The sequence below is a fragment of the Mercenaria mercenaria genome, unplaced genomic scaffold, assembly GCF_021730395.1.
Source record: "Mercenaria mercenaria strain notata unplaced genomic scaffold, MADL_Memer_1 contig_3950, whole genome shotgun sequence".
Classification (NCBI taxonomy): Eukaryota; Metazoa; Mollusca; class Bivalvia; order Venerida; family Veneridae; genus Mercenaria; species Mercenaria mercenaria.
This window is the reverse complement of record NW_026462140.1, coordinates 1-11,907: the sequence shown is the minus strand read 5'-3', so window position 1 is coordinate 11,907 and position 11,907 is coordinate 1. Positions and strand designations below refer to the sequence as shown.

General features: G+C 32.8%; 1 protein-coding gene across 1 annotated transcript; it reads right to left on the bottom strand.

Moving 5' to 3' along the window:
- Positions 1–6,022: 6,022 nt before the first annotated feature.
- On the bottom strand, positions 6,023–11,870 carry LOC128553567 (uncharacterized). The gene is made up of 6 exons (XM_053534748.1): positions 11,694–11,870; positions 11,248–11,421; positions 9,787–9,942; positions 9,098–9,184; positions 7,733–7,982; positions 6,023–6,532 (listed from the first exon to the last, which is right to left on the bottom strand). The coding sequence occupies exons 4-6, from the start codon at positions 9,178–9,180 to the stop codon at positions 6,305–6,307; spliced, it is 561 nt and encodes a 186-aa protein (XP_053390723.1). The 5' UTR covers positions 9,181–9,184; positions 9,787–9,942; positions 11,248–11,421; positions 11,694–11,870; the 3' UTR covers positions 6,023–6,304.
- Positions 11,871–11,907: the final 37 nt, after the last annotated feature.

The window sequence follows — 11,907 nt, the reverse complement described above, 5'->3', positions numbered from 1 at the left end:
GATCCGTAGATTTCTGCTCTCCTTATTGAGCTAAACGGTTTGTAATCATGTGTTGTGTGTAACTATGCCGCTTGCCAAACATTAACGCAACATTTTATTTAACACTTGTCTACTAGTCCGATTAGTATTTGGTTACCAACTGCACTCGTGAGCTTTTCAGATTGATACGCGCAATATCAAAAGAGAAATGAGGTAAGAAGAGCATAAAATACAGTATGTTTTGAAGACCCCCAAAGATCCCATGAAAATAACCATGAAATAGTGTTTTGTTTGGTTTTGTCCGTATCCTATTATCGCTCGTCGCCTTATTATTAAACCGCAATGTTAGGATGGCAGGGTGTCAATGGTAGATACTAGGTTGGAAGGACGGTAGGATTTAGGCATATCTTTTGACTAAGCAGAACCTACCTGACAAAAATCTATTAGTAGAAAGCAAAATTAAACCCTTTTTGTATGTGACGTATGTAGACTTGATTCTAGTCAGTACATCGGTGTGAGAAATATATCATATTAAGTAGACAGAACATTGTTGTCGAGAGATATCTAATATTCTAACACGACCAGCTAATAACCTACATACTTGTAGAGCAAAATCCATCTCGGGTTATTCTGCAATAAACCGACTTTGAACTATGTTGCGCGCGCACTGTGTGTTGGCTGTTGCTAAATGCATGCTGCGGCATAGCATGCAGTTGTAATTTACATTTGATGAAAATATTCCTCTGATTCTCGTCTAACGTTATTTGAAGTAGGTCGTGTTAGAATCGAAATAATAAGTATCCAAATAAGGTTTATCGTAGAAACCCTCGTTTGTCGTTCTTATGCTTAGAAATATATCACTCAGGCCACCTTTCTTAAATATATTTGTGTTACCTAAAATCACCTGTTAAGGAAATAAAATAGTACGAAGGAAACACCAAAATATTTTGAATTAAAAAATTGGCATAGATACCAAATGTAACTATATGCTTGTTTTGTCAATTATTAGCCGTAAGTAGCTGCATTTGATATAAGCTGACACCAATACAATAACGAAGACGAAGTTTAGTTCCCAAAGATATCGTAACTTTTCCTTGTTTTCGATTGCTCGATAGTTCCGGATGACATGGCTTGGCTTTATTTAGTGTTGGTTGTAATACCAAATTGCAGTTATAGAAGACAGAATTGTTTTCAGAAAAATAAACATGCGATTTTTCATTGTCGACTATTACTAGCCCGAAATTCTGAAACGGAATAAAATGCGGTAAGTAGAATATTTTATAAAGAAATAAATCAATCTACTGACTAGTTGAATAAGTCTAAATTAAATATAACAATGAGAGAACTTATGGCAGGTTTTGCTACAACACTAACATGTACTTAATGACATTTTTAAAGAGTAGGTCAGTTAAGTGCATGTTAATTTAGCTAAAATATGTTGTTACAAATTCATGTCTAGGGATATCGGTCACGCGAAGAATTGGTTTCGGGAGAGACATAGTTACGGGTTTCGAAGCACTATATCACAGATTTCAGCACGTTTCTGTGTTATTTTCCGTTTTCATAAGCGTAACATAAATCATGCAACATTGGACCTCGTGACATTTTGTCATTTTTCATGCAAAGTTCATCAAAGGTGGTCGAAAAACTTCCAGTATCTAAAGTAAGAGATAAAGAAATATGACAAATTAGACTGTTCATATGTAAAATGTTTGCGCAAAAAGAAAAGTCGCCGTAACTCCAGTTAAATATCCAAACGATTGATACATTTGCCAATCATGAAAATTGTATATAGATGTCAATTTAAGATTTCAATAAGAAATCAGTAAGAGAATCACCAACATTAACTGGAAAACGTGTTGGTAACTTACAGGTACGCGGAATAATACAGGGACATTTCCAATAAAGAAAATGTCCAAATGACCCTTATTCTAAGATCAAAATATGTCATATAGTCGAAAGATCTTCATTATATGGGTCGTAATGAAACAAGTGAAATTGAAGAGAAAAAATGACATTATGTTTATTTTGCTACTTTTTTAATCAGTTCATTGATAGTCACTGTTTTTGGCAAAATAACAGTATATTATCAAAACTAGGATAACTGTTAAACAGATATATCAATCCTGTAAAATACCAACCTTCTTTAATTTTCTTTTACGGAAAATAACATAGAAATCGTCCAGGAATCCGTACCATTTTGCTTGGAAATCGGTTATCTTGGTTTGTTCAAAACTATTCTTTGTAAGACCGAATTCACTGGAAGCCATATTACACGTATGAAAATAGTGCTTAGGACAGCTGGCATGAGTCGAGCTAAGATATTCAACGTTCGGATTGCCTAAGTTTATCTTTTCTATGGATTGTATACTTAAGAATAAAAATAAGTTCCCGAACGTGATTTATCGTAGAATAACCCGAGTTTTTCGTTCTCATGTGTAAGAATATAGACTTATATATTGTTTCGCATAAGAACGAAAAACTTGGGTTATTCTACGATAAACCACACTTTGGAACTTATTATTTCAATTCTAACGCGACACACTAGTATCAACAGTGTTAGAAAAAACGTTAACTACTTTGTACGACCGTGCTACGCAATTGGATCGGATGACGTCATTACATGCAAGTGGTCTATTGCAGAATAACCAGAGATAGATTTTACTACATGTTATGTGCTGGTTGTGTTATAATTGTCTTTACTTTAGAGCAATCTAAAAAGCATTGTATTTCATACAAATGATGTGGTGTAATTTATTCAAATCATGTAAAATACAGCGCATTTAAAATAACTGTAATATATGGACAGTATGTGATATATTTACAGAATTGTTTTAGTTGTTTAGACAAGTATAAGCCTTTTTCATACCAGTTAATACGAAAATAGGAATTAAGTTTATTTGGTACTATAAGTATGTGTTTAGCTGGACATCATAACATCATGACATCATGGCAGATACTTTCCTATTTTATCGCACTTTTAAATTGATCTTTCCCTGCTAAACTTCTAAAATGGACTGGTCGGCAAAACCATTTATTATACGAAGGGGTGTTCACTGAAATTTTACTGGCCACCTGCCGCAAGTGGGCTTAAGGTTAAATGATTTTACTTGATAGACTTCCATATACAAATGGCTCACTTGACTAGAAAATAAACAATTGACAGTTATGTAACTTTGTATCTTAAATAGTTTAGCAGATATGGTATGTATATATGATGGACCGGTGGTTTCTAAAATGGGAATGGACATAAAAACTAAGCATTGTACAATTTTCTTAGAATTAAAAAAAAAACAAACAAAAAAAAAACAAACAAACAAAAACTGTTAAAATTAAATCAACTTTATAAGCAACCTTTTAAGGTCAATCTGAACCAAACAACTTATAGCTGAAAATCATTGTTTTAAAGTCGTTTCTACTAACGACGCTGTAAGGAAAATATTAGCTTCAACTCAGGTCTTGCATTTACTTTGTTCTGAGTGTGTACTTTTACAAATGGTACTATTCTTGAAATTAACCAAGTACAGCAGTTATGAACTTATGTTTCTATCTACATACATATACCTTATATCACACTGTTTGTGTGGAACAATGAATAAATATAGAAATTTAATGTATTTTTTTTTCAAATATTAATGAGTCCTTGTGTTATTATATACATGTATGTGTAATATGTTGTGCATAGAATTATATCTTAATTCCAGTTAGAATAAAAGATTCGAATTGATATTATTATGCTTTTATCATTTTAAATCAGTGAATGTATTGTTACCTTATTTGCGCAAACTTTTTAATAGAATTTTTGTGAGTAATGTTTTTCCTGAAAATTGGTCAGTATCTGTCCTAATACCTGTATACAAAAAGGGACCAATAGATAACCCTGACAATTACAGAGGAATAACATTACTACAAATTTTGAGTAAAATATATGTGAGTATTTTAAATAAAAGACTAACATTTTTACTAATGCTTATAGCAAAATCACAGAAGCACAAGCTGGATTTCGCTCTGGGTACTCAACAATAGATAATGGTTTTATTTTATATTCACTTGCAAACAAGCATTTATGTAGAAAAGGAAGAAAGTTATATGTTGCTTTTATTGACTTTAAAAAGCATTTGATAGTGTAGATAGGCCAAAAATGTTGTCTGTCTTGTCAAAATATGGTGTCAAAGGACACCTTCTAGATTCTATAAAAAGTATATATAATTCAGTTAAGGCCTGTGTAAGAAACAGAACTGTGTGGAGTGACATATTTGACTGCCCTATTGGGCTACGTCAAGGCTGTAATTTAAGCCCTGTTCTTTTTTCATTATTTATAAATGAATTATATGTTGCTATGGATGAAAGTGGCCTCTCTGGTATACAATTAACTCCAGATATGATTCAGATCTTAATGTTACTGTTTGCTGATGATGTTGCTTTAACTGCAGATACAGTAAATGGTCTGCAACGACTGTTAAATATACTATCTAATTATTGTCATGAATGGAAAATGTGTGTAAATATTCAGAAAACAAAAATAATTGTCTTTAAGAATGGTGGGCATCTATCAAGACATGAAAAATGGTTATATAATGGGGAGAAAATCCAAGTAGTTTATGGTTTTTGTTATGTAGGTTTATTTTTTAGCAGTAAACTTTCTATGTATAAAATGTCTGATCATATGGCTTGTAAAGCAAAAAGGGTCTTAGTGTCTCTTTTATCATCTTTGAATCATTTAATGCCTATGACGAAAACTACATTTTTTAAGTTGTTTGATGCTAAAATAGCCCCAATATTGTTATATGGATCTGAAATATGGGGTTTAGATTATATGTATGAAATTGAAAAGGTACAAATGTATGCTTGTAAACGGTTTATGTCAGTTCCTCTTAAATCTTGTAATGCAGCTGTTGCTGGTGATTGTGAAAGATATCCTATGCATGTTATAGCATCAAAACGTTGTATAAGGTATTGGCTCAGGATAATAAATATGCCTGATTATAGATGTGTTAAGAAATGTTATCAGATGTTATATTATTATGATAGTATTGGTTACCAAAACTGGGTAACGAAAGTAAGATTAAATTTATACAGAAACGGATTTGGGTATATTTGGGAAAATCAGAATTGTCAGAACCCGGAATTATTTGTATGCCAGTATGTGCAGCGATTAAAAGATCAATATTTACAAGAATGGTCAGAAGAATGTAATAATAATGCTAAGTCGATCTCTTATAGGCATTTTAAAACAACCTTTATGTATGAACCTTATCTTGATATCTTAGATATTAAGAAATATAGATATGGGTTCAGTACTTTGAGAATATCCTCACATCCGCTAATGATTGAACAATGTCGTTATTTTGGTATAGACAGAGACAGGAGATTTTGTTTTTATTGCAAAAATGTTGTTGAAAATGAATGTCATTTTATATTAGTATGTCCTTTGTATAAAACACTTCGAGAAAAATACATACCAAAAATTTTTTATGAAAATCCAAATGTTCATAAATTTAATATTTTGTTGGCTTCCAAAAATGAAAATATTATTAAAAATACTGCAGTTTATATATATAATGCTTTAAAGTTACGTCTGTCTGAGATAGAGATAGTTTAAATTTTGTGTTGTATGTTTTACATATGCCATAACTACTGTATCTATTTTTTGTATAAGTTTTATTTTATGAAAAAGCATTACTTTCATTATAGCCAGGATATTGGTCTTGCCTTGACAAGGCTGATAGCTGGGCATAGTAACAAAGGTACAGATATTAATCTATTCTGTCCATGTGTTTTCTTTATTTCGTTTCGGCAAGATACATGGACAGGCATGTATTGAAGCTTTAAAAGTTAGAAATTATGTACAAACCTCTTTCTCAAAACAAATGCTTTTTCTGACATGAGTGATATAAATAGTTAATATTTACTTCATTATTCCTTATAAGAGTTGTTGTATGTAAATGTTTATGTTTGTTTATATGTATATAATGTATAGGATTGATGGTGTATGGGCGGAGGCCTAAATCACAATAAAGATTTGTAACTTGTAAAAAATCATACAAAATGCATGAATTTGACAACTATTTCATAGTCAGATTACTTCCATCCATTTTAATCAAAGACATATTTTACAATGGCTTAATAACAAGGGAAACTACACGGACGTTATGTAAGAAGTTCCAGATAAGCTAAAACATCATGTTAAAAAGTTATGAAATTAGTATATCACAACTATACTCAGTATTTAATGTCATATATCATCACACAAACTTATTTAGTTACACTTTATAGTTTAAAACTGTATTAGTGCTATGTCTTGTACTGTAACAGTTACTATAACCTATCTCTTAAATGAATGTAGTGCTTTCTCTATATCATTAAGTTTTCTCTCCAGTTTTTCTTCCATCTTCCTAAGTCTTGTTTTTACCGTCTGTACTTTAAGATCTGACTTTACTACTTTGTTTTCTACTTGAGCTAATGCGGAGCTGATCTGTTCCATTGGGGTAGAGTGCTTCTGAAGCATTTTAAAGCCTTTACTGGTGAAATACCTTTCATACACTCTATTTCCCTGGAAATACAAACAAACATCATATGTTACCAAGAGATGTAAAATTTAGTGCTAAGTTTCTTTTCGGGTTGAAAAGTAACAAGTTTGTTTGACAACCTCACATTAAACCTATCTCTATCCCTAAGATACCCTAATCCTTTAGTTAACAATATAGACTGTGTTAGTAATTTATTCTATTCTCATCATCAGGAAAATGTCCAATTGTAGATTCTTTTCATATTCTTTAAAATAAAAGTATCAAATGCCTTCCATAAATGGGTGTATGATGTTCGCACTGCTTACTTGAATAATGACACTCGTAGAATTGTAGACTAATCTTTTCAGACACTTAAGATCAAATCAATTGCCAAGTCAGGACGTAGATAATCTCACGTACGTATGCACGAATGAACGACAGAAAGCAAGCACGCACAAAATTAATATATGATATAACCAACAGCAAGTGGCATAAGGAAGGTAGAAGATACGTAACGGGCACGCGCATGCACCTGCACATGGACCCCCCCCCCCCCCCCCCCCCCACACACACACACTCAAAACACACACAAGCACACGAAAAACAGAAAATATCAAAATCGCACACGAATTGAAATAAATTTCGAAAGTTATTTAAGGTTCACAAGTTAACTTAATATTAGCATGTCTTGCTAACACGTATTTTCTAAAAAAGAGATGCATCTGATTAAAATTCAATCTTCAAGAGATTCTTATACCCAGTCATAGACTTTTAATAGGCAAGTCAAAGCATGAATGTATTAAAGTTCTTGTAGAGTGTCTAATGAATTCACATATTTTATATTCAAATTTCGAATATATTATTGCTACTGTAACATAATATGAGAAACAAAAAGGTTAGTTTTCACGAATTAACGTATCAAAAGCAGTGCATGCGCTCTTTTATAATGACGTAAAATGTTTCTCGGGGGCCTCCGTGGCTGATTGGTTAAGGTCTCTGATGGAATTACTGATGAATTACAGATGTGGGTTAGAACGTCACTCGGGACGTTGGATTCTCCGTGTGCGGAACCATTTAGTTGGCTAATGGAAGGCCAGTGGGTCTACCAAGGTACTCGCTCGTGATTACATAATGCACGGAGGAACGCCCACCAAGGGTCTTCTTCCACCATCAAAATTATTAAGTCGCAATATGACCTATAATTGTGTCGGCGCCACATTAAACCCAGCAAAAAAATGTCTTACTTCCTCTTGTAAGCACTGTGACAGACACACTGGCAGACAATTTTTGAGGCATTCCGGGATACACTGAGATGTACAGGGTACAGCGTTTCTCTCCAACCGAGCAATAATCCAAGCCCTATTTACGACAACAGATTTCCGAGCGTCGCTTTGAATGATATGGTACGTTTCGGTCAGCTGGGCGATGAGGATATTCAGCAAAACAACTATCGTCATGGCAATAAACATCAACATTACAACTGTTCCCATTGGTCTGGAAATCAAACGTGTCATAACATGTCAACGTATTTAATCAAAGTGTCAGGATTGCTAATCTTTGTTCTGCATTATTAATATGCAATTCAACTAGGTTTTGGTTGGGCCCTTTATGTGCTTTACACCTCGTCAATGTCGATTTCAACAGATATATTATAACTTTCACAGTGGTAAAATGACTAGCTACCATATATCGAACATTATACTGTACAAACAATAGACTACAAGTGTAGCACATGGTTTTCAAATGAATGAAAAGCCAAACGACAGCAAGATTTTTTGTCCACACATCCACACTTTCCTTAGGATTATGTTATAATACCTGTCTTGTTCAGCCATACATGTTAGATCAGTTTTATTGCCATCCGTTAAAAGTTGCAACATTAAAAAATAATGTAGAATGACTATCGATCACACGCTTTGACATTATAATTGACGTATAATTATGACGTCAATATACTCTCGTTTGGATTGTCTTTGCCTTATAGATACCCTACCCGAATAACCGTGCCTTTCCCCGCTTGACAATCATTCCTTTTGTAAAAAGCTTAACTTGATCAAATTGTATCAATTTTCAATAGTTACAGCGACGCAGAAACAAAATGAAAGGTTTTACTTGAATATGCGATGACATTAATAATTGTTCTTATTGTTAAGAGATATCAAATGGCTTTGGTTTACAAAAACACTTTATATTTGGATATTTACTTCAATAGTAGAAAATTCTTCATTAAACTAACTTTATACATAAATAGTGTATGTAGAGCTACATTCATAGTCAAATATTGCCTATTAACAGCCGATTGTTTAAAATATGTTCAGTCTTAGTGGTAATACACTGTGATCAACAATACATGTACACTGCGTGTACTACTTTTAACCTAGTATCATCGTACTGCTAATACATATCAACATGTAAATTTCATATTTCTATAAACCATATGCAGTATGCGATAACTTTTCATACATCAAATTTGTGTCTTGTTTAACTTTAAATATTCTTATGTTAATGCAAAATACCAGACACTTATATGGTAACTACGTTTGTTTGAGGAAAACAATATGTTTAAAATATTTTGTCCAAAAACCAAATTGCATACAATGTTGCATTACCTGTAGCCTTCAGAACCAGTGTATTCTACAATTGGCTGGGCCTCTATCATCGTCCTTAATCCAACAAACCATATTCCCCACATAGAGCTAAAAAAAGGAAATAGCCAAAAATCTCTGTAAGAGTTAGCAACGAACAAATCATCAGCCATTAAAAAGTTATTCAAAATAACAAATTTAAAGTAGCAAGACAAATTTCTATAGCCATGTATCAACCGGTATAAGAGTTAGTTTTGGCATTTTGCACTTCAAAAACATGATAAAAAGCTATTAAATAAAATACTAATATCAAACAATATGTTTTTTGAATAGGATGGTCATTTTAACTTTTTTGGTTAAACTTATTTCAACATAGCCTTTTTGTTGTGGAATAAGTAGTATGTAAGGAAATTAAATACAAAGAAAAAAGTATAAGTCCTCAAAATTATCAAAACGATTTATTTCAGATATCGCATCCGGAATTCTGCAGTAACGTCTACATCTAAAACTAACTTATTGTAGCCGTTTACGCAGACCAAATGCTGTATTGTACTTGTGCTGGTAAACTACATCTGCACAAACGTGGTCTTTGAATATCAGTAAAAAAAGATACTTTAAGATCTCAAACACTTACTTCATAAAGTGTCGGGGTGTACTTGTATAATATGTCAATAGATTATAAGCCGTTTTACAATACAAACATACTATTTTACCTTGTTTCGTCATGAACGTCCAAGTCTCCATCGCCTTTCAGGACAAGAAGAAAAGTCCCTCCAAATGCAAGGTTTATAATACAAAACAGCAAACTGAACGGAATAAAGTTTCTCCAAAAGATTGTTCTAAGTGACTCTGCATAAGCCCCAGTTTCGCTAGGTGAAACGATAGAAAATATTTGTTATGAAAAATTCTTTTAGCATATTATACCCCAGTCACACATACGGCGCGGATAGCTACGTCTAGCCACGGATAGAAACGTAGTAATCGATATATCAATCCGTACCTCAGCCGTACGGATTGGTACGGATTGATACGGATTACTACTTTGTGGTACGACTCATGTACGGATCGATACGGATTACTACGTTTTTAACCGTGGCTAGACGTAGCTATCCGTGCCGTATGTGTGACTGGGGTATAAGACAATATAGAAACTGTATAATTATGTAAAATGTACACCGCATAAAAGACCATAGTTCTTCCTTCCTTCCTAAGCTATTTTATGTTCCCAAGGACCCTATTTTACGTGTGGAGGACCGAAAGATACTGGAATTATTTCTTCATTTGGAGAGCTCGGATGTATGCTTTAACTGCTGATATATCACAAGACAAAAGGGGAACAGGGGATTATGAATCCAACAATAACTCAACATAACAAACTTCATTTAACGTTATCCTTCCTTGGGGAAGCGAAAATGGGAAAGAATAATTTTGACAGCCATAAAAGATATTATTAAATAACATACACAGTGCAAACACTATCACATTTAAACATGTAGCTATACAATATATATTGTGCATTTGCATTTATTATCTTTGCTAAAAATGCGGTTTATTTTGCATACCAAACATGCTGTCGTGAACAAACTAACCAACCCGCCATTTGCGATTTTGTCGGTGTTTTGATATCAAACTACCTTTTCTTAATTATGATAACAATTAGATCAACATGCTATCAATAGCATATAGAAAAAAACACACACACATTTAATCAGGCATATTCATTTTACCACTAAAACCATTTTTAAAAGATTAAAAAATACACAGATAAATTCTAAATTTGGAAATACAATTAATAAAAAGAAGGATGTACAAAATATATATTCATTTTACACAAGCACATTATTAACTATAACTAATATATTAAATGCTCATTTAGATAGGGCACGACAAGGACGATATTTGTTTTTGTTTTGCATTCTCTTTCCCCTCATATGATTTCACTAGTTTATAACTGTTTAGTGTATTGTTTTATTGAACTTTTCAGTAATTGGTTGTAGCGTTTAAATGAGTAACTATATTAAAATATTTTGATTCTTTACTTTTATTAAAATTTTGGCGAGCGCTCAAGAAGACACTTATTACTCTAGACGCACGATGACTTTGGATTCTTTTAGGATATTAGCAAAAAAGCGGATAAAGTGTGGTTTTTTTCAGTACAATTTTGTCAAGTTTACCTGAAAACTACTGCATATTTGAAGATCTTTATCACCCATAGGAAATATCCCACAGCGAATATATACCAATGAGCCCGGATATTAATGTAACGCACGGGAAGTACTAGCAACAAGAGTACCGCTGAAATTAGCTCCAACCAATTGAGAAGTTGTTTGCAGTAAGTGAGGCCATGCCTGAAAAATGTAAAATTAACTTTCTGTATGATTCGATAAAACATTAAACATTGTATTGTTTTCGATGGCTTTATTGTTAATAGCAAATTTGTAAATACGAAACGTGGTCTTTGTTTTATATACAGGTATTGATTAATCTTAACAGGGACATAAATCTAATGTACATATAACTTTTGTTCTCATTGGTTACCTTAACTTGTAAGTTTATATTGATTTAATTTTGAATAATCGGTATTTTTGTTTTGGTGCTATATATTTTAAAATTGTATTACCTCACCACTTGGAGAATTTCATGAAAAATTGCTTTAATTACAAAGCCATATGCCACAATTTCAAAAACAGCACGTGAATGTTGCAATCTTGTGTCATAGTCCTTTATGTCGGCGGAAGTTGCACCCACAGCAACAGAAAATGTCAAAGAAAACAGGCTTAAGAGGTACAAAACGAAATTTGTCCTGAAAAAAAAAAGCAACACAAAAACCTCAA